This window comes from Corvus cornix, chromosome 1 (genome assembly GCF_000738735.6).
Source record: "Corvus cornix cornix isolate S_Up_H32 chromosome 1, ASM73873v5, whole genome shotgun sequence".
Classification (NCBI taxonomy): Eukaryota; Metazoa; Chordata; class Aves; order Passeriformes; family Corvidae; genus Corvus; species Corvus cornix.
Genome location: NC_046332.1, coordinates 33,467,850 through 33,491,546, shown reverse-complemented (window position 1 = coordinate 33,491,546; position 23,697 = coordinate 33,467,850). Strand labels below are relative to the sequence as shown.

The 23,697-nt window shown below is 40.3% G+C and overlaps 1 protein-coding gene across 8 annotated transcripts in view; it reads right to left on the bottom strand.

The window, feature by feature from the left end:
* Positions 1 to 4,896: 4,896 nt before the first annotated feature.
* PICALM (phosphatidylinositol binding clathrin assembly protein) overlaps positions 4,897 to 23,697 on the bottom strand; it is a 66,577-nt gene continuing 47,776 nt past the window's right edge. For 2 of the 8 annotated variants that reach the window (XM_039562329.1, XM_039562344.1), the window contains 9 exons: positions 21,609 to 21,716; positions 20,638 to 20,769; positions 20,518 to 20,548; positions 19,600 to 19,699; positions 17,833 to 17,856; positions 15,773 to 15,832; positions 13,428 to 13,532; positions 7,291 to 7,393; positions 5,004 to 6,360 (listed from right to left, as the gene is read on the bottom strand). In XM_039562329.1, coding sequence (XP_039418263.1) covers positions 7,301 to 7,393; positions 13,428 to 13,532; positions 15,773 to 15,832; positions 17,833 to 17,856; positions 19,600 to 19,699; positions 20,518 to 20,548; positions 20,638 to 20,769; positions 21,609 to 21,716 — 653 coding nt within the window. In that variant the 3' untranslated portion in view covers positions 5,004 to 6,360; positions 7,291 to 7,300. Of the gene's footprint in view, positions 6,361 to 7,290; positions 7,394 to 13,427; positions 13,533 to 15,772; positions 15,833 to 17,832; positions 17,857 to 19,599; positions 19,700 to 20,517; positions 20,549 to 20,637; positions 20,770 to 21,608; positions 21,717 to 23,697 lie in introns of all 8 variants that reach the window. The other 6 variants (XM_039562356.1, XM_039562376.1, XM_039562367.1 and 3 more) reach the window with 5 other exon arrangements.

The following is a 23,697-nucleotide window of genomic DNA, read 5'->3' as shown; positions in this document are numbered from 1 at the left end:
CTCAGTGTGTCTGTCCTTCAGTGCAAACACTTTTGGTTTTCCAAGCATGCTCAGCTGTTCCTGCCCAGCAGGTGTCTCCTTGGGCTGCAGGTGAGTCCCGCTGTTCTTCTGGCTCCACTGACCAAGCTGGGATCACAAGCAGACAGGTAAAGGTGGCAGACTCCACTTCATACTGACTCTCACTTCTCTGCCATGTGGTGAACAGTTAAGTGGGTTTGCACATGCCCCTCCATCAGTGGAGTTACTGTGAAGGCTGAGGTGATTCCTATCCCTCGAGTGTCCAGGGAATGGGGATCTGCACTTGGGCAGCTCCTGCTGTGTCTGCGGCCCAACAGAAGCCTCCCCTCGGCTCCCCTGCCTTGCTTTGAGTGCAGTGCAAGCCCCATGCAATGGCTGATTTGAAAGAGAGATTAGTTCTGCTCAGTGATTAGTTTAGCTTCTCCTTTAGATGCAGAATTAGAATGTGGCTTATGCTGAATGGCTTTTCTGTTAAAGAAAGGCCTCTCCTTCTTCCCACCACTCCCCAGAGGGGATTTACATTTTCTAATGGTGTAAATGTAGGACCCATCTCTGGGCTTCTCTTGGCTTATGCCCATAATGCGTAACACCATGTGCAGGACATATGGCAGGACAACATCAACCTGCACCTTGGAAAACAGAACTCTTGCCTCCTCCACAGTCAGTTTAGCCTTTTCCCACAACTCCCTCTGTGGGTGAGAGGGAGTTAAAAAGAAATCCCAAACATGCTAATTAGGGTACAAGCCACAGGCAGCCTGCACAAGCCAGAAGCAACAGCCTGCAGCAAAACATATTTAGTGAAGTGTCCCAAATCCCCTTGATTTCTACAGGATTAGCATTAAGGCCACTGCGAGGCTTTCATATGGAGAAAGCTGGGTCTTCAACCCAAGGCATCTGGATTTGATAAATTTGTTACTGGCAAAATCTCTCAGAAATGAGCAGCATGTTGTAAAACAGGGCTGATCAGTCCACTTTCTGGCAGCACAGCCAGTCCTTCAAAGCCCCACTTGGAGTTCACTACTCCAGTTAGGACCAAACTTAGAGTCACCTTTGGACTCCCAGCATTATGAAATACCTGTTCTTTACTGTGTTACTGTTGCACGAGACAACTCTAGGATACAAGCAAGGGTCCAGGTGTCTCCACAACTATAATCCAAGCTAAGCTTCCACTGAGCTGGAATTATGTATTTAACTAGAGCACAGCTCAAAGAAACTTGCTGTTTCAACAGGAAGAAAAAACCCCAACAAGTATTCCTTGGAATTCAAAATTAAGGAAATAGAAGCATCACTCAAATTGCATGGAAATGAAAACTTTTAATAGAACCGAGGTCCATGTGCTGGAAGTGAGAAACATCAATCCATGGAAGGCCTAAAAAGCACAATGGGGAGGGGTGTGCTGAGAGCCTGTATCCACTCCAGTGATAATAGGAGCTACTTGCCTCAGCACTCTGCTGGCTTGAACTCTCTCTGAACAACTGGACTGTGTTGCTTTATAGTCTGGCTGTGCTGGTATGATCTCCCTCAGCCCGAGCTGCAGGGAATGTGGGTGACTTCAGTTTTGGTCTGTTTTTTGCAAGGTTTGCAGCCTCCACTGCAGCGAGGTTATATAACAAGGCAATCTTGCCACAGGTTCAGACCTGCACGTTTTGGGAAATGAGGATAAGAGACTCGTTCTGCAGCATTTGTTCTTGTTTCGCTGCTTTCTGAGAGTGAAGTTATTAAACACTCTGCTTCTGTGGGCTAAAAGGAGTTTGCCAGAATAAGGTCAAGGCAGAAGCTAATGGACTAAAAAGTTACACTATAGCAATAAGCACAGAACAGAGAATCTAATGGTGTTAGCATCTTTAGCCACTGATGTTTTGCAGCTGGATGTTCCTCTGAAAAAAGGCTTTTCCTTGGATTTTGAGTCAACTGTGAAAGTAAGGATGTTTTTTGCAATACTACATCTCAGAGCTCACGTTCCGCAGTCTCCCACAAACACCATATTGTTTTAGGACATGACATGGTAACAAGATGCCAACAACTGTTCCCATATGTGGACAACTGAACATTGAGCCATGCTGAAAACTGGGATTTAACATGGCGCTGGATCTTTCCTCACTTTTAGTGATTAAAGTGAAACAAGAGGCTAAAATTATATCAAATAATAAAAATAAAATAAAAAAACCCCAGTACTTGGGCAATTGCTGCAGCCGGCCCAAGGAAGTTCAGGAGTTACCACCAAGAACAAAGCAGAGATCCACGCTATGAAAATAAACCCAAGACCTCAGTGTTCCTTGTGTACTGCAGCTGCCGGATATCCAAAGCACTATGCTTGCATCCAACACAATCTCTGTACCATTATCACCTCCCATAGAATTTTAAGGAAGTTGGTTCTTTGTTCCAAGGCTTTTTGATCTTTGCTTCAGGAAATTTCATCATCAGAGAAGCAAGAAAAGAACTAAATATGCTTTACTCACTCCTAGACTTATCTGTTGTCTTGGGGAGCCCATCTCCCATAGTATTACTCAACCTTCAGGTAAAAAAAGGTGCTGAGTGGGTGGCAGCAATGTTACACCTTCAGGGTACCTGCCCAGGGTTCTCTCCTCCTCACTCATTCTCTTGATTCAGCCAGCTGAACAATCAGTTTGTCCCTCTGCTCTCCAGTTTGAACTTGGAAAACAGCAGCAGCTCACAGATTTTTCTTGTTGGGCAAACTGAGTGGAAGATGTCAAGCCTGTTTCTGCTCTCTCCACTGCGGTGTGAGAGCTCCAAAGGTCAAGCCAAGAGGCTGACAACAGGCCAAGGAGAAAGCTCTTCTTCAGTTTACATATGCTCCCATTAGCACTGCTCTTTTGTCTGTATTCAGCAGATTTTTTCACTGCCCCTCATATTATCTTGTCAATCTTCCGCTCCCATCAGCATTTACTATCATTCCTAGTGTTTTTAGCACTTAATTCTCATTTCTCTGCCACAATCTTTAGCTCAATTATGTCACGGCCTTTAAGCTGCAATTCATTTGTGTTGCTACAAAATTTGTGTCAGGCTCTTGAAACTGGCCCTTTTTGTCTAATGAAAGATGTAGGGCTTCACCCTGTCCCTTTTTCTTGCTGAAGGGCTGTTTGGCAGCTGGGAACATCTGTGACTTACTCTGGCAGTTGGCTGAATGGAACCTCTGATGTCACAAAGGCATGCAAAGACAGCCTTTAAACATGTCCTGAGGTACAGCTCAGTTTAGTTTGTTGTGACTTTGAAACAAAGAAGAGAAGCAGCGAAGGAATTTAGATGTGTCTTCAGATGAAGACTCTACACTTGGGCTGTTAGAAAACTCAGGAGCTGTTCAAGTTCTTGTTCTGGCAAGAGTAATTGTCTCAAGAGGTAAATCCACTTGTTTTCATTATATAAGTCCCCGATTTAAAAAAAAAAAAAAAAAAAATTGTGGTTGTTCTGACACACCAGCTCCCTACACAGAGCTTTAAGAGGAACCACATCCCTCTAACAAAGCACTCCATCCTCCCCTGCTTGCTAGGGGCAGCAGCTTCCCTACACAGTTTGCTCGTGTAGACTAAACAGCCTTTCAACTCAATTCTGAAGAGAACCAGGTTTTCACAACCCCCCGTTATTAAAAAGTGCCAGTAATTAAAAAACAAAATACGTCTGTGCGCTGTGCTTTTTAAATTAAGCTAAACTGAGTGTTATGTCAGTGATACTGAAAGCAAACATACCAACTGGGAACAAAGCAAATGAGAAAATACTACTCAGGAAAATTCCCAAGCCAGTTTGTCTCCAAAGAGTAAACCAAAAAGCAAGGGTTTTTAGCAAGGCCTTCAGCAAGAAAGCCTAATCTGCACAGCAGCTGCTTCAAGGAACACAGAGCAACAATGAGCAACCACTAAAGGGTAACAGGAGTTCATCATCCCTGCAGAAGACATGGCTCTGGGTGTTTGCAATTCTTTGGCGCTTTCATGATTTGCACCCTCAAGTCCACAGCTGCACAAAGGGTCCAAGGGATCAAAGAGATCTAGGAACACAGATCTATCCTCAGCCAAAAGCCTCAAATTAGACTCTGCAGAGAGCACCACAGACCTAAAAAGAAGGTTGGCAACTGTTTTACCATAACGCAGCACATCAGGCTCTGGAGGAGGACGAAGGTCTACCTTCTTCCTTCACGCAAGGTCTGGATCTGTGTTTCAGAACAATCTGTACCATGGCAGTTACTGATGTAGCTAACATGTCACAGATGTGCCCCCTTTTTTTCCAGCTCACCCCCAATTCAGACAATTCACCTTTTTTATATTCTGACCACAAAAATTGAGTTGCTCTCTGAGGGCACTGAAAGCCTCAGTGGTAGGAAGGCAAAATTTTAGTAAACTCTGTATGAAACTCCCCAGATCTGGGTGTGTGCATTACATACTCTGTAACAGGGTCAGGGTTTTTTTATTCATGCTTTTGGAAAGAAATTTTAAATCTACCAACCTGTATTGCTCAGTTTATGATTCCCTGGCCTCCAGGACAAGCCTCAGGCTGTTGCGAGGCTTCTGACAACTATCCACTTCTATCAGCTCTCCCTGTGTCTAACTGCAGAAGATGGTCTCAGCAAACTGTTCATAGCTTTTCCAGCACTACCTTCTGCTGGAAGATTAGGGAAGATAATAATAAAAATAATAATTTTGGGGGACATATTTATGCTTCTTGCTCAGTTATAAACAGTACAAGTTTATTGCCATGAATATTTTGAAAAACTAGAAATGGTAAAATATCACGTTAGGTCAGGAAGAAGGAGACACCTTGTTACTGGAACACTGAGGCTGTCTGTGACGACAGCCCGGAGAAGAGGCTGCATGGATCACGTCAGCCACAGGATCAGAGTGCTGCACTTCCTGCAATACAATATGCATGTATGAAATACATTTGGTATTTTATTAAGTAAACAAAGCAATTATCAGTGCACATTTTAAGCAGCAAAAAGAAAAGAAGCACCTCAGACTTTCATACCGTAACAAAAGTTCTGTGGAAGCTGCATTTTATTTGAAAATCCACCCATTTTTGCTAACATACATTTTAATATTTTAAACAAAAATAGAATCTGCAGAGACAATGCAGCAAGTATGCTTAATTCATGTACAGAATTGCTTTCATATCATTGACTATCCTTCTGAAGGCCCCACTCCACCCAAAAGTTATGATGTATTTACACAAAGCACCGATCAACAGCGCTACTTTAATTCCTCATGAACTAAATACCCACTAGACATATGTAAGGAAGCTACTTCCCCTTTTTTACTTTAAAAGGTACATGATCATAAACATGGCACGAGCCAAATGAAAAGGCTTTCCCCCCCAACACACAACACCTTGATTTATTTTTTTTTTTTACAGAAAAGAAGGAAAGTCTTAAAGTGAAAGCAATTCCTCACATTCATTTTGGAAAGGCCTTATAATGTCAAATGTAAAAATAATGACATGCCAAGCACAAAGCAATAAAGTTCCTTCCCAATGCACTAATGCTGAATTAAAAATGTAGTGCTTCTTCTAGTCAGTTAACTGTTCCCTTGCAAAATCCTAGGCACAGAATTGACTATAAGGATTAATGCGTTTTACAGCTCTTCCCTAATTCCCATATATACTGAGAATTCATTAGATTCAGACCTTTAAAATATTTAGTGCTCTGTATGTCAGCTGAAAAGCATTCTGAATCAGATTCATTCTTTGTGGATAAAAATCAGACATACTGTATACATCCATACTCATTTTCATAAGGAGGTTTTTTTTTTGATACAATATTAATGTTAAATTGATAATCATAAATAAATACAAACAATAATACATAAGGAATGTCTACTGCAAACTGAATATATAATTTTTAAAAAAAGTTAATTTCCATTACTGCTGTGCCTACATTTGTGAGGACTGAAGAAAAGGTAACTGCAGAATTAAGAGTTAGGATTTGACCCTCCCCTGCCCAGAGTTGTGTTTCGAGTTACGGTAAACGACATCTCCAATCCAGACAGCATTTCCAAACACCAATATCAATTTCCAGAATAAAGGCTTCTCTTCATACGTTACCAATTAAGGATATTATTAGAAGCTGAGAGTACTGACGTGTTAGTCACCAGGACAAAAATAGATCTTGGTCTTAATTCATGGCAATTCCTGGCTTTGTGTTGTGTACTGATGTCTTCTTATGGAGGTGTCCCAGCTTCCTTCATTGGTCTTCATCATTTCGCTGCATCACTTAATGGAAGAGGAGAGTTTAAGAGACTGAAGTTCATTTTTTTTCCTGGAAGTGGGAGTTTACTGCTGAGCACATCTTTTTGGAAACGTTCCTTTCTCTTCCATCTAACACAGTTACATAAACTGAATCTGGAAAGATGAAAAACCCTTGGGTTAACATCCAACAGAAGTATGGCTTCATTATAAACCTGTTTTCTTCAAACATTTCCATTCTTCTGATGCCCAAGCTACCCCATGAACTGAAGTTTTGAATAGAAATAAAATATTTTTAAAAATCAGGGCCAGGAAACAACCAAAAGCCATCAGGATGTTCTTCCAACGACACCAGCCTTTGGAACATCTCTGCATTCAAAATAAAACCCACCTAGTTATCCATGCAATATTGTCACCAGCAGCAGCTTAACACAGACCAACACCGTTATGAAGAGAACTCGGGGTCATTCTTCATGTTGAACCAGAGGATGCGCACAAAGAAAAGCAGCTGGTGTGTGCAATAACCCTACTCTCTCTTTATACTATGAATTCTTGAATTTCTTTGTCATGTTTTCACTCATTTTACTATTTAATTCCCACCTGCCCCTGACTGGTAAAAAACAACACAACTCCTCCAGTGCACCTCTGTACCAAAATGGATCCCTGGCACATGTGAAACAAGCACCTCCTCCTGCACAAAGGGAACTCTCTGCTCAAGCCACGGGGAAGCGCATGAGCACTCTGCCAGCAGCACTCAGGGCTCTGCTGCTAACGGGGAACTCCGAACATTGTCCTGATGAGATGGTAAATACCAGGCAGCACCAGTTCCTTCTCCCTAGCTGCAGCAAGTACCACATGAGCTGGTTCCATTTCCAATGGACTGAAGCAAAAACATTCAGCCAGCCTTTAAACTGCTGAAGTTAAATACACAGTTTCCAAGTCACTTCCACAGTGCTTCCAACTCAACAAGATTTGGTTTTATTTCCTTCAGAAACAGTTCTAGCCATGTTAATAAAACTTGAATTAGAACTTTATTTTTGTTGCATATCACAAACACCAGCATCTCCCCAGAAAAATGGACAATACCTAAGTTGTTCTACAAGAAATCCTGGAGAGAGAGCTCTGCAAAGGGATCCTTTCCTGAGGCTCTGTGAGGACTCTGACTGGAAGGGCTGGATGCTGCAGACAGCTAGTAAGAAAGACGACAGAGAAAGGGAAAGAAAAAGAAAACAAGGTCTCAGAATGACAGAATATGAAAGCTGAACGTGTAATGAAAGGACAAGGGAGGTTAAGAGGCAAACTTGGCAGAAATCAACTATTAAAACAAGGTGTTTGGTCATATGGGAAACAAAGCCTCTTCAATGGTTGGTGTAATGCAGAAACAAGCTGGACATGACCCTCCAGAAAGGAAATGCCAGTAGCATTTGCCAAACAAGCAGATAACCTCACACTTTCACAGCAGTTTTCTTCAAAAGAAGAAACAAAACATTCAGCCTGATTCCTGTGAAACAGGTTAGTTCTCTCCCTGCTTTACTGGGAAAACTACAGCCTAGCAGGGAGAGATGATGCTGGGGGTCTGGCCAGAGCATGGCAGCTTTCCAGATGGTTTCTCCAGAAGGAATAGCTCTCAGCATATTTTCATGTCATAGCAGGATGCCTATAAAAAGAGGCTGGACAGCAGATAATAGATAATTCTCAATTTGGGACCTAGAAGGAGAACATGGGATATACTCTGTGAGTAGGAGGAAAAAAAAAAAAAAGGAAAAAAGATGAGTTTCAACTGCTACTGTGGCCGTTTTAGGTGAGAAATGAAGACTGTGACTGAGTCTGTACACTCATAAAAATTGCACCCTACAGCCATGTACCTAAAGCACCACACCACAAACTCAGTCATATAAAGCACATAAATTAGAGGTGGGTAATATTGGCATTCCAGCTGCTGCTGCTGGGAAGGACCAATAATCTGGAGGCTGTACTTGCAGGAGTATCTGCTATTTGTTGATTTTTCCTTCTGTGTTAGTACTTCTCCCGTTATAAATGGTGATTTATTAAATCCTATTTGCCCTCCCTCTGGGTAGAACATGCATGTTTTTGCAGTTACAAATCAAAGTCAGCATCCTCCAGTTTGGGTTCTTCACTGGAACAGTTTGTTCAGAACCGAGTCACTTGCACTCCATGCCCATGGCAAAAAACATTCCATGAAGATCTTTCCCTTTGGAAATGCCAGGCACCTGCCGACCTATGCATGACAGGGCATCTGCTTATGGGATTTGCTTGCAGAAGTACTCAGAATGGAAATACTGCCATTGCATGTTTAAATTATTCACATGAATGTCTATCTCAGAAACCACATGAGCAGAAGGACTTCTTCAGGATCAGTACATGCTTGATCTACATTGGAATCTTCATCTCCTCCTGAAACTCCACTCCCAATGGGGTACTCAGATCCAGTCACCATAAATAGATAATGGAAAAGTCATGAGAGAGAATGGGAAATGCTTGAGAAGCAGTTTCAGAATGTCAGAATTTCCCCTCTTAAACCTGGTTCTTCCTTTTGGAAAGCCATAGCCCAGCACATCCCACCACTCTCCAGGATTTGAGGCAGACTAGTGATACGGTCCAATAGTCCTAACTTCAGCAAGACATGCCTACTGCCATTTGATTTCAGGAGACATTCTTCCTCTTCATGGTCAAATGCCTTGAAGTCACATATTAAAAGTCCTAGCAAACTAAGTTGGCAAATCTCCAACTCATATCAAGTCCAAAGTAATGTCCCAGTTTGAAAGCAGTGTGGAAGACTGGTAGGTTAGAATCACTTGTGCAACATCAGCATGTAACCAGACATAGGGGAAATTTCAGGAAGCCTGTTCAGGTTAAAATCTGAGAAAAAAACCTGACAACACTATTACCTAGATGCCACAGTTAAATTCCAACAAGACACAGCATCCTGCAGTAAATACACATTTTAACAAGATTTCTCTAATTATTAAAAAGGATGCCTAAAAAAAATACATGGTCCTACATTGCACCTCTCCAGATTACTGTTTATAAACAGATCTGAAAACCAGGACCAACCTTAGCAGTTTCTAAGGAGAAGCATTTAAAACAACAGCACTGCCCATCCATTTCTCTAGTGCTGATCTAACTGGAGCAGAGAATTTGGTGCCCCTATTGCCCAGAGCTTGTGTGATGTGAAATGCACTGCACTGCTCAGACAGCTCAGTCTCACCTCCAACATCAGCCTCACTTCTCACTGCCTCCAACAAAGGCAAAGCTCCCTGAACTCACAGTAAAACCTAAGAACCACAAGCGAGCACTGGGCTGATTCCCATCATTAGCTACATTCTGGCTTCCCATGAAACAAGTCTGTCCAGTTGTTTTAGCATATATTTTAGGGGTAATGTGACAAAGCAAGCATCTGTAAGGTCTACTTTCTGGCATAAATCTGTCCTGAACTTCATACCCTCTTTCCTATAGTTTCAAACACTCCTCAAAAAAACCCCGCCTACACCCAGCCAAAAAACAACCACAAAACACAGCCACCCTCCAAACCAACTTACTCATTTGCACATTTACTATTCTCCATCACCCAGGTGATCACTCCTGCTACTTGCCCTGTACAACTGGCTGTGTTAACAACTGCAGTGTTACAACAGATGTTAGCAGGAGGCTGAGTGGTTTCTTTATTCTATTTTAAATACTAAATTTTGCACTACCCATCTGCTTCCCCCTCCTAAGGCTATGTCCTTCTGGGGACAACCACACCAGAACATGTGACATGTGAAGGCACACGGATTTGTCATGACTGTACCATTTTATATTGGCCAACACAACATCATTGCTGGTTTAACAGTCAAGCCCAGCTGCTGCACATTGCAACACTCAGGCCTTGGGATGGGCAGCTACATTCCAGCCCCTGTACATCAGTCAGAGCCGGCTTGTCTGGAACATTCTGCATTTGCTGTACTGTATCACATCTGCCATCCCTCTGCTTGAACCACTGATTCAGCCTGCCCCCTCCTCAGACATACACACACACACTTCCCCCTCACCAGCTACAATGTAGTCAACTCCAACCATTCTCACTGCTCTGGATAGCACCATGGAATAGTTTGCAGTGAGTAATGCCCACTGTTTTATCATGATGAAAACTTATTTCTTTCTCAGGCAGGAAATACTGACCCTAATGCAGGATAAATATTTTCAAAGAAAAATTACACACCTTTCAAACCTATGAATGCCTTCTGCACTCAGATTTTCAAAGAAGCGACTGTTCTAGTTCCATTCTCAATTATTTTAAATTATTTTGCCCTTAAAAACCGAACTACCCTTGCTCTTAACTGCAACAATTAGGAAAAAAAGTTGCAAGCACGTAAAGAGAACACTTGGAAGAGAAGCAAAACAGGTATATCTAGAGATAGAAAAAATGTATTTATTAAGACTAATCCTTGAGAGTATCAAGTTAGGAACAACAGCTTAATTCATACAGAAACTGGACAACATTAAGACACCTATTTTCCCAGTCTGTTCTCAACTCACTACAACTTGGCAACAAAATTTTTGGCAACAACTTCATATCTGTCATCATGCTTTTAAGTACCTTCAGCTTCCTTTACTGTAGACAACACCCAAGATCTATTGGGAGACTGGAGGTGATATAATCTGGTGCTTTAAAAGTAAATACGAAAACCAATTTTGTTTTTGGCAGTGATGATGCCATGGACAAAACCAATATTAGAATAATGGTGTTTACAGTGATCCATGTGGACAGTCTGAGCTCTGCACCTTTCAGATAACCATTATTTATTCTGTAAGATTTGTTTACTTACCCCAAGAACACACATTTCTATTTCTTTTACTTTCCTTTTTCTATTTCTGGCACAACAAGAGTAATGACTAAACTTAAACTGCAAAATACACCCTCAGAAGAGCCTCAAGACTTAGCACACAGTAAGCTCAGTGTGATAAAAGTGTAATTCCCCTCCGTGGCTTTACATCAATAAACTCGGCTGTGTGTGGGGAAGCTCTCACATGCAGCCCTTGTTTCATTTAAGATGCTTTACTGATGTCAGGCTTCTGAAAACTCAACACCTTCCAGCAACACAGACTGTGTGTCTCAGGGAAAACCCTTCTTGGTCACAGCAAATGCTGACTCAAAGGGTGTGTTTTCAATGAAATTAATTCTCACAGGAGCCAAACACTGTCAGATAAGAGACTAAATATAGCTCTACACACCTCACTTGTGACTAATTCCTCTTTCTCCTGTTCTGACAGCCAGCTGGGATTCAACCTAGGCCACGCCCTGCAATGTCAAATGAAGCAGAAAGGCTCACTGAGGTATTCAGACCCATCTACCTGCTCATAACTGCATCAGGCAGGTAGGCAGGTTTTATTTTTCAAGGATTGCTTCAAAAATTTTTTTTTTTATGTAGGAAAAATTCCTATCCTTGAGGATTCTTTTACTTGGTCAGTATTTAAAAACTATCATAAACACTATTTGTCCTCTTGAAATGGTATAAAACCCATGTCAAAAATATCAAATCATTTAAGTGACAGTGAAGGTGAAAAGCAGCTCTCAGAAGTCCAAGAAAAAGTCAGTTGAGAACTGCATTTCCAGCTAAAGAAATTTAACAGCATCCCTTTCAGAAAAAGCTATTAAAAAAAAAGATACTAAAAAAAAACTATCCACCAGGCCGTATTTTAAAGACGACAATGGACACACTGCCCACTGGCAGCACACAGCAGAATATCCTTTCTTGTTAAAGGATCACACGGAGGCACTGAAAAATGCTTGAGAGGCTCTTTTTAGTTCCAGCTTACTGCTGAATTCTCTTCCCTCCACAGTCTAGTCCCAAACCCTGCACTTACACCAACCTATACCTAAGTGAAGTTATACATGAATGCTTTCAAACAGTCACCTATAGAGACAGAGCTCTTTATAGTGAGATCAAAATACAGGCACAATATATTTCATTTTTCAAATAGAAGTCTGAGGTACAGAGTGAACTTTGAAAAAGAAACATCTGATGGCTAAGTAAAACCACACTGTTAATCCTGGAGCTTCAGTCTGCCAGCTAAACTTGGCTCTGCCTCTAACTGCAGTTCACAAACACAAAGTCTTAATGATCTCAGAATTTTCCAAAAATAGTATGAATGTGTTCAAGGTTATCTATCCTCTTTATCCTATTTTTTAAAATGTTTTTCCTACTGTAAAAAAAGCTCCCCTCTTTTCAGATGCCTATTGGGTTATAAAAGTGAGTTCAGATAGAAATTTCCCAGTGACAGACATTTGTAAAACAAACCAGTAACAGGTATGTATTTAACTCCAGTATTGATGCAGTCAATTCAGAGTGGCCCTTCAGCACACTCATTCCAGTGGTTTAGGTAATGAATCTGGACACAACACATCCCCAGAAACAGGTAACCAGGGGATTTTAAGGAACACTCCATTTAAGGTAGCACTTAACAGGCAAAAGCCAGGTAGATTGGTATTGGCTATTGCACATCTTCACTGTGCTGCAAATGCAGTCTCCTGCAAAACCATGGAGGAACACAAAACCCACTGGAGACCACCATGGTTAAAACTAGATGGATGTGTCATGTGCCTCCCACTGAGATGGTCAGGAACAACAACATGGTGTTGGGTTGAGGTTTCACCAAGATTAGTTCCACAATCTTTTCAAAACCATCTAATGCAGTCATGGACATAAAAGGCTACACACACCCTGTTCGGCCCCTGCAAATGCTGTAATAAAAGCACACACCTTGCACCTTGGCTACTTTATAATCTGATGCTTTTAAGTGTAACAAGGGAAAGAACAGTGACACAAATACTTAAGAAAAAGCTGTAATAGCCAATCTCACAAAGCCACACTCTTGAGGGTAAAGCAGCATGGAACATGACTTTGGGGAAAAAGCCCATCTTCAGCAAAGAGCACAGACATCAACTTTTCTTGTCCTTTGTCATTGTCACATTCCCAGAAAAACAATGCCTGAAAAAAACCTACCCTCTTTGCTTTGGTAACACAAACTTGCTGCTGCCAACATGGATACAAGCAGATAGGAAGCAAGCCTCCCATGAACCGCTGGGGTTGTGAATAATTTGTCCAACACAAATAAGAAACAATTATATCTATGTAAAAAATTAACATATTAAATATACTTTTAAAGAAACTGCCTCATGTGTAATTCATTCCCAGCACCAATAATTTGAATATACACACCTGTGCTCCCGGTACAGGGCCAAAGGGATTTGGTGGTCTCATGACTGGCTGACTGTATATCAAAGTTGGCTGTGTCATTACTGGTATGCCTCCCATCTGTGATGGCTGAAAAAACACAGATAGCATGAAATCACACACAGCATTAATACATTGCAAGTCTTTATGGAAATAAAGGAAAATGGCAAAATGGGTGAAAAGTCTTGGTCATATTTGAGATACGCAATCACGTGAGATCCTTCTACAATATTCTGCAAAGAAGGTTACCAGAAAGGAACATTAGAACCTTTCCAAGGAATTCTCTCAATAACAACTGAGCCCATTCAATAGTGCTGCAAAGATCCGAAGCACTAAAACACTTGTTAGACAAGGATTTGTGCTGGTCCTTCTGGCTCTCAAAAGCGAGGTCAGACAGCACTTCCCTGACTGCCTCTGACAGCACAAGCACAGTTTTACAGATAGCAGTGCAGTGCTGGTAGAGTTCAAGACAAAACTGAAAACTGAGAGCTGTATGTGCAATTAATGTTAAGTCATTATGCAATCAAAGTGTTACCAACACTCCAGCTGAGCCAAATTACGAGTTTAATGTGTATTAATGGCCTTACAAGTCAGGTTATATTTAACACAGATGCCCATCTCTGGCACCGCTTTTGGCATTCCCCTCAGGCTTGGGTTGACAGCCAGCAGCAGTCCTACTGAAGCAATCCCCATTCCAGGCAGCTTTTCCCAGACTAATCCTGGTGGTGGTGGTATTCCTCCTATCATGCCAACCAGCTGTTTGGGCAATCACAGGGTGAACCCATTCAAGAAACTGACTCTGATGAAAACACCCTATAAAAAAATGTAAGAACAACTGAACAACTGCTGGCCCAAGGAAGACACAGGAAGCAGCAGCCAGGGAATGCCCAGGCGCAGCGCTATGGCTCTAAGGAAGCTGCCTGTCCCAGCATGCTCACACCAAGGGAAAAGCCTGCACTTAGAGAAGACCATCCTCAGAACTATGGTCCCCACTGCTTTTAGGAAAAAGGTTTTACAGCAAGGGTTGTAAATTGAGTCAACATTTCAGAGATTCTTCATGGTAAATGTCCTGCATAAAGTCTGAATGAGCCAGGGCAGATTTCAGGATGTGCCATGGAGCCCACTGGTCATTCTGTAATGACCCATCTCACCCATCTGCTCAGATACTGCACGTGTTTGAACAAGCAGCAGCAACTCAAGGTAACAGAGCTACAGCTCCTTAATTTCAGTGCCCATTTCATATTGGCATTTAAACCCCACAATGAAAGTTGCTTGACGTAAGAAAGATTACTTCCCGTACACCACATATGTCACCTTCCCCTGCTGCTGACTCAAGTGTAAGTGCAAAGTTTGAATCCACACTAACGTTAGTTTAACCATAACAGCTTTGATGAAGAATATGGGAGTTCATGGATGGGTAATGGGGAATGATATGATATGATATGAGATATGATACTCTCCCAAGAGGCCCTCAAGAACACAGGTGGCTACTTCTGCAGTTCACTTACTGAGCATATACAAGTTATAAGTCATTAAACAAATTTGGTTATATGATGAAACTTTTTTTTCCCCTTTAATCTGTGAGGCATTTAATAGACTAACTGCTTGAAGGAAGTTTTCTTGCCTTTTATTCACTCAGGAAAGCTGTGCTGCATCAAAATCATACTAAAAAGAAGAGCTAAGGCATATCATTTCAGAAATGTTTTAAAACTTAAGGTAAGAACAAAAATTTTCAGAGCAAAAAGCAGGAAGGTCAAGTTTATGTCAAAAGCCTTGCAGTATTGGTGTGTCACTAAGAGATCCAATTCTCAACCAAAACCACACCATATTGCAGTGTCACAAACTTGCACTTTTGTAGCATTAATCATCACAGATACTTGCTCCCAACCTCAGCAGAAGGTATTTAAGGAAGGTTTCACTTCACCAAGAAAACATTTCTGTTCTGAAAGCAGCTATTTATACTGACATGATAAACTTACTTCTATGATACACTTACTTCTATGCCAATAAAGACCACCAAGAACAGACACTCTTAATTTTCATAGAATCACGGAATGGTTTGGGTTGGAAGAGACCTTTAAGATGATCTAGTTCCATTTTAAGAAGTTTATTTAAAAAACAAGTGAAGCAAGGAAGAGCAGACAATTTCAGACAAACACCATGTAAGTGGTTCAGAAAACCAGAAGTTAATAATTTGGTGAAGAATAAATGAATGAGAGCTGAAATTCAGTCTTCAGTAGAATAGTTCAGGAAAACAAGAGCTACCAAACTATAAGCCATCAAACAATACACAGCATCTGCCTGCTTGGAGCTGTAGGAATTCCACTCACCATCACGTAGCCCATCATTCCTGTAGGCGTTGTGGCAGGATAGGCCATTACAGGGGGTGCCTGGTGTGAGAAACAGTGGTGAACTGGGAGAAGAGATCAGCTGCATACTGCAAGACATTGCTTTCTAAGGATCAACTACAGCACTCAGCTTATTATGAACAAAGCAAAGAATAGGATTTTCAGTCTGGTGTTAAGAGCGTATCCTAATTATTTCAGATGGAATACAATACCTAACCTGAAGTTTCTGGGCCATCTTGGCAAATCTCTAATAATGTATTTTGCTTGTATCAGGTTAGGATTCTGGCTGTCTGAACTAAACTGCAAGTACCACTCTCTCAACATCCTGTTTAGAGAACACAGTACAAGACTCACAGAAGGTTGAGAGAAAAAATTCATGAAGCAGAAGCCCTTTTTTAATCCCATGAAGTACATACTTATATTCAGTATCAAAAGTAATGTTACACAAGGAGTCTTAAGAGAGAATTTAAAAGACTGAAAGACCAAATGACCATTGCTTCTGCTGACACTTAAAGGAATTCACTTTAGCCAGGATGGACACACTAAGGGGATTCTCCTAGCAGGCTTTGATATAAATTAGACTCTCACAAGAATAGCCAGTTTGCATTCCCTCTCCCTCACTCACTTCATTCACTGCATTTGAACATGCTAAAAGTCCTAAGTACTTGGCAGATATGTTTATATCACCCTGATGTACTTACTGCACTTTTATGAAGGCACAGTACAATTGCTGACAACAGACAAAACCTGGGTGAACTTATGGTTTGTAAACAGCTTGGCAATATATATGTAGAAAAACAGCTGATAACTCTCAGAAATATAAAGACAGTTCTTCATCTCTTTCCTATATTCTTTATTCTACAGTTTAATATCCACTTCCTAAATTAATATTAACTATTACGAGGACAAAAAAGTTGGATTTTTTTCCAGACTAAACTAGTGCTTACAGATATTCAGACAGCTTGCTGTCTATTCACTCCACCTCCTGTTAGTCTCCCCTTTTAGAAAAAAACCGAGTAATTTTCATGCTTTTGCTGGGGGGATTTCTATTCAAGACAAATACCATAAGCATTTCTTGGTACACAGACATTACTGTTACAGAAAAGAGGCAAATGATAAACCATTAATCATACTGGATTAATTAAAGCAGATAAATTGTTTCATCACAAATAGGGCATCAGGAAAGGTGCTTCTGAATTCAGTTCTAAGGTATCAGCTGCTTTTTCTTATATAGTAGAGCCAGTGCAACTGGCATTTCAATTGCCATGAGAACAGATAGAGAACCATCTGGACAGTGTATTTGCCATATATTTCAGCCACTGGGCAAAGCTATCCTTTTTTTTTTTGTGTTGCTTGTGTACACACACCTACACAAACATGCTGAACAAACTTATTGTTGAGTGCTCAAATACGGACCTACCACCCTTTAGTTACAGAGTTACCCCTGGAATAAAAATAGAATACAGGGAAAGACCAATATTACTGTCGACATAAAGAAAAAAGTCCTCTGAAATTAAAGCCTGCATTCCTCAGACAGCGAGCACAGGTTATTTCTTGCCCTCTATAAACTATCTGCATTAATTTTCTTTTTTCATATGAGCATTCATGACATATTGGTCTCTCCCCACTTAAAGAAAAATTAAAAAATCAAGATCTACCATAAATGTGGATCAAGTGCCATGTATAACAGAAGCCTGTGAGGTTTCATGCAGTTATTCAAACACAATATTTTTATCTTCATTCAGAATTCACCAAATGCATTAAAGGCAGCACAGACACATACCCCAGCTCTCTGGCAGCAGATGGTACAGTTTAAAGCAAGGAAAAATAATCTTGGTATTTCCCATGCCATCATTCGAGTCAAGAGCCTGCACACCACCTATGAAGTTTGTGTATGCTAGGAAAAGCTCAATTTTTGGCACACCAAAGATTTTCAAATGAGAAATGTGTAAATAGCGAGGAGGTTATGAGATTCTGCAACAGCAGTGGTTAATATCAGCATGCCAGTCGATTGCAAAAAGGCTGTGGCTTGTTTCACTTACGTATTGTGGAAAATGCATGCCATTCTGTATTTCCCAGGGAGAACAATTACATAATGCAATAACACTGGATTAGAAGCAAATACTTACACAACAGAATATACACAGATAGCATTTTAGTTCACAAATACATTAAATGTTTACTCCAACACATTCTTGTAATTCAAGTCATTCACTGAGACAACACACCTGTGATACTGTCATTGTTATTAGGTTTGACACTGGTTTGCATAGCCCATTTATTTGGTATATGCCTTTTTTACCAACGATTTTCAAAAGCATATTTATTTAGCAAGCAGCAGCAACTCCACAATAAATGGACCAGCAGAGGAAAACAAAGCTTTTTTTACCCCCCCTCATTATTTCTTTTTCAAGTTTTTTATGTTTATAGAACAGTTTCACAGGAAGTGTCTTAACAGTACCTCAATAATAAAAGCTGTTAAATGTAATGACTTATCACAAGATGTAGATATAAGACATGAGTTATTAAACAGATTCAAGCACACAGGTAAACTCAAACCACCAGTCACTAAAGCAGGTAAGTAGTTACAATTTCTTCAATATCTACACACTCCAGTAATATCCACAAACATATTTCTCCCTAAATAAATGTAGTGAGTTGAGAGGTGACATCTGGTAGGGAAGAGGTGGTGGATCCAGGGAGACAAGTTCTGTCTTTCCAAATCTACAATGCTGCATTACTACACAGCAGATTCAACCTCCCCCAGCCCCCAGTCAGAGCCAGATGCCATAAATCCTTGGGGGCAGTTTGTTACCTGTTCTGTCCATGTACAGTTCTCCAGGTCATTGGTGAAAGGGTGAGTAGGATTCACATGTAAAAATGTTCTGTGAACATTGTGAAAACTACTTCTGTAAAGTCTAAACATGTACCTCCTACACTGCTACCCCAAAATCCTTGCCAATATTATCTGTTAAAATAGACACGAACTTGCTCATCAAAACTGGCACGGATTAAAAGCAACTGCACACACTGGGGCAGGAAAGCAGTAGTTATGTACATTAAGAAAGCTGTAGCCTCTGACATCTTTGCAAGTATCAGTGGCGCCAGTTCCCACCCCCGGGGCAGGCCAAGCTACAACATAATGATGCATCACCTATCAGTGCACCCAAAGGGCACTTTCACACTTCTGCTTTTCTAGACTGCAAAGTGCCTCCTCCCTCCTTGGAATTCAGAGTTTTATGTCATAAACTCAGAGAATGGTTTGGGTTGCAAAGCACTTTGATGATCACCTAGTTTCAACCACCCTGCCATGGGCAGGGACACCTTCCACTAGACCAGGTTGCTCAAAGGCCCATCCATCCTGGCCTTGAACACTTCCAGGAACTGGGGCATCCACAGCTTCTCTGGGAAACCTGTGCCAGTGCCTCACCACACTCACAGTAAAGAATTTCTTCCTATCTAAAGCTGACATCTGTCAGTTCAAAGCCACTGCCCCTTGTCCTGTCTCTACATGCACTTGAAAAGTCCAATGAGTGAAACCCAGAGGCCCCTGCCACACCATGTGAGAGGCTGCTCAAACACTACTGAAGTTTGTACTAAACCTTCACATCACATCACAAACTATTTACTAGAATCACATAGCAAAGAAAAACAAATCCCAGCAGTACACACCTCCAACTGACCATTTCTTCAATTTTCTATTACCCTTTTACTGCAGCTATAGGCCATTTTCAAATTCATCCATTACACATCACCCTGCAGATCTAAATTGCAGGGAACTCACTATTTTAAAATAAGCATTTGCTTACCAACGTTGGAGCATTCCATGCAGTTGTAGGTGCAATCTTGGGTTGCCAGTTGGAACCACCTGTCAGTTTCTTTTCACCTGGCTGAGTCCAGTTTACATCACTTCAAATAAATTTTTAAAAAAATTGTTAGAAAACATTGGACTTTCTTATAAGACTTCCTCAGGTGAACACCGTTTCCACTTGGGAATGAGGCTTCTTTTATTAATGAAGCTCATTTAGCAAAGGAGTCGATAAAAAGTTTTGTGACAACGTTTTGGCTTGGAAAAGTAAGAAGCTGTTCAGCATGAGCCCCCTCAGCATCTCAGTCAAGTTGCCCAGAATAGGTAAGTTAGTGTTATCTGACTTTGGTCAAGACATTTGAGTTAGACTTAAAGACAGAATATTAGGATTTCTGAATGATTTCAGAGTTGGCACAGATAGTCCCAATAAGCTTGAAATTTCCCAATCCCATTTCTCAGCTTTGCTGCTAGAGCAGATGTCCACTACCCTTGAACACATACACCCTGCTTCAAAATTCATTTGTCTAAAGGTCAGCCTCAAGACCGAGGTTGCAGTTTCACAATCTTTAATACTGCTCTGCTCACACTCAGATCACACCAAGTATTTAATGAGTGCTATGATTACCTGCAACAACTACAAAGAAACATTTTGATGAACTAATTTTTTTAATATACCTAAAGTCTGAAAGCACTTAGAGACAGGACACCTTGCCTGCTGCTATCACTGTCACTACCACTCAGTCTACAGTCACCTTCCAACAGATCTCAACAATTCATTATACCTTGTACAAGAAGTACAATCCCACACATGCTCTAAAGGCTAACATTATGTTGCTATGCACAGGTTTCAACATGTACAGCCATGAAAATTTACTATCATGAAAATCCAAATGCTCAACTTCTGATTAAGCATACTCACTTTTTAGTAGTTCCATTTCCAATGCCCAAATCTGTCACAAGGGAGAAGAAGAGACTACTGAAATTCTGTTTGTTTAAAAGAAATCAGTAAGTATTTACAAGTTAGCAGTTCCATACTTACTGCCTACAAGATTGGCTAAAGATGAATCCAGATCATCTGACACTAATTTATTAGGCGGTACTTTGGCAACTGGAAGACTCTGGTTTTGAGAGGCCACTGTTGGTTTTAGGAGACCACCTAGTTCATCAAAGCCTTGGAATGAGAAACATAAGTGATTTGAATCACAGGCCTCCCACAAATGTCATGGCATTCAATTAAACAGAAAGCAAGATCAACACAATGGCTAAAATACAAAATTTAACCTGGTGATGCTACTCTATACAAGGACAAAACTTATTATTCCTCTTGATAAAAAAGATACTATGGAAATAAGATTTCGCTTCAGTGGTTTAACCTATGTGACAATTTTACACAGAATGGATTCATAGTGACAGTAAAGCAGTCAAAACATAAAACAAAGAAAAAAATACATAAAGTGTTCCAATCTTACAAAAAAATGTACTTGCTTTTAGCAAATCACTGGCCTACAAAAAAAACCTGATGTCAAGTCTAATGACAAAAGATCAGAAAATATCTACTTTCCTGATGCTCAAAAGAACAAAAAAAATCCAAATTAACAGTGTATTAACTGATCACTTTCTGAAGCAATTGTAACGTCAAAAGAGGAGGCAAGGAAGTGCCAAAAACCATGTTGCAGATACATAAAATGAAATGCAATTTTACCTCTTCCAACCACACTCTACAACAGACGTAATTTCATCTGACAGCATATAAAAATGAAGGCTGTTCACTGCGTGAAAGTTTTAATTTACAAAATATTTAAGTGAGGGAAGTCAGTATAAACATTTCAGCAGGGCGGAGAAATAGTCTGTAATGAAAAATTATTTGATTGACCTTTTAAAAACAGCTTACTTTTCTTCATCTCTGAAACTCTGTCTCAGTAGTGTAAATAAATACCGATTAAGAGATTTATACCTCAAGAATAAAATAAATTGAGGGGCACACGTCATTTATTTTAGCAAGTGTCTTACCACCAGAATCTGGGACAACATTAGAAGATTTGTTTCCAAACACAGACTCAAAGTCAACATTAAGGCCAGCTGATGGCTGTGGTTGAGCAACAGGAGATGGCGTGAACCCTGTGGGGGAAAAAAGAAAGAAATTGTATGTTTTTATACAGCATTTCCCACAAATCCACCTTTATGCAAGACAAGCCAAATAAATATTTCAGCACTGCAGAAAGACTAGGAATACCTCAGAAGTCCAGATTACACCCTGACACCGAGCAGTTTATTTGGTCTTTATTTGAAGTTACTCCTCCAAAGAAAGATTTTGTCTCAAAAGCTGGACAGACAGGCCATAAAAGACACTCCCCTGCAACTGCTTAATCTCTGGATTAATTATTGACACCTTCCTTATTCTTTTACCATATGCTTATAATAAAACTACTGAGGAAAAGTCACCATGCTTCTCCAGGAAAAGAAGCTGGCTAGTGTGGAATCTGTTTCAAGATTATCTGACTAATTATTCCCTCCATGCTTTATATTAACCCAGCAATTCTCTTAGATACAACTGGAGTAAGATCCAAACCATCCCAAAGTGCCTGAACTAGTAATGCCTTTAATTAGACACTCTTAATACTAATAATGTTCATAGCCTAGCCCTTAGCTATTTTTTGACAAACGTTTTGCAGTTGACCATGTTTTGCAGTCAAATTTATAGAAATTATGGCAAGATATGGGGAGGTACAGCCACATTTCAACTCCTAGTGCTGTCTAAACTTACTCCATTTGTCTCCCATGTATCTGTAGTGTTCTACAAATACACAATTATTTTTCAACACTGAAAATTTATTGCAGTATGAAGCATTGCAGATGATGTTCAGCAGCATTAAGTTGATAGTTCAGTAATACAGAAGGTCATAGCCATTTGTTTGTAGTATTTTTTTAGTGTTATACATGATCACACACAAGCATGTGCATCACCTCAGTGTTCAGGCAATTACAGAAGTAATTACTGCTTTATATGAAAAGCACCAAAAAAACCCCTAACAATGCCACCTTGAAAACTAGCTCTTCTGGTTTCTAACAAAAAATATGATGACATGGAGAAATGAAAGGATCACAACTACTTCAGGAGTAAAACACTGCAGTGAGTAGAAATAACTGACAAAGAACACTTCTTGGCTTTTGTTTCACTTGAGGGGCAGCACCTCATTTCAATCTTACTGTTTTTCTGAAATAAGTCACGTTTCACCCAGAAAAAATAGTAACTATGGGATGTTATTCTCGAACATAAACTTCACAGAAAAAAACCCCAAATTTGGATTACCTGTTCCTTTTTGTTTTAAAGGAACGTAAGACGCCTAACTCCATCACTAAAATTTAGACAATGTAGTTTTCATTAAAAACAAATCAAAGTAAACTGCATATAGCAAAACATGGGAAGCAGTAATGTGGGAAAAGAGAGAGTAAATAATCAACAAACCAAAATGAGTATCTTTATGACACGTATACCATCAAGTTGTAACAAGCCATTTCAGAGACTCTGAACTGCAGATAGGAATTCCTTTGATGGGATGTCCTGCAACTCTTAAAACCGTGCCTGTACCAATAGAAAACTTGACTTACAATAGCTCATATTTTGCTTTAGCAAACGGCCTCAACTGATACAAGCTGAGTTTCCTGATGTCACGTTTTAGAAGCTTCAAGTTTTATGAAACCAAGAAGATGAGACCATCTCCAGAACAAAACAATACACAGGACTCCTTTGAATCAGCCTCTGAGAAAGACCAAATCCTGCTCTTGGTATCAACCACCAACTCAGGGCATTTTGTTTAACAGGTATTTTGAAAGGTGCGAAGGTCAATATTTTAATGGAGCTTCTTTGAGTGTCAAAACTTGACAGAAACTAACAATCCTGCTTTTTGAATATGGAACAAAGGGAACAGAACCATTTTTAGTATTTAACCTTTTGTTAAATGGCTCTCACTGATTTTTATGCAAAGACACTAAACCAAAATGTGACTTTATGGAGCTTTTAAGAACTAAGCCTTCCACAAACCATTTACTGAAGATACTCCTAAGCCTTGCATTGCAGCAATATTAACACACCCTGTTC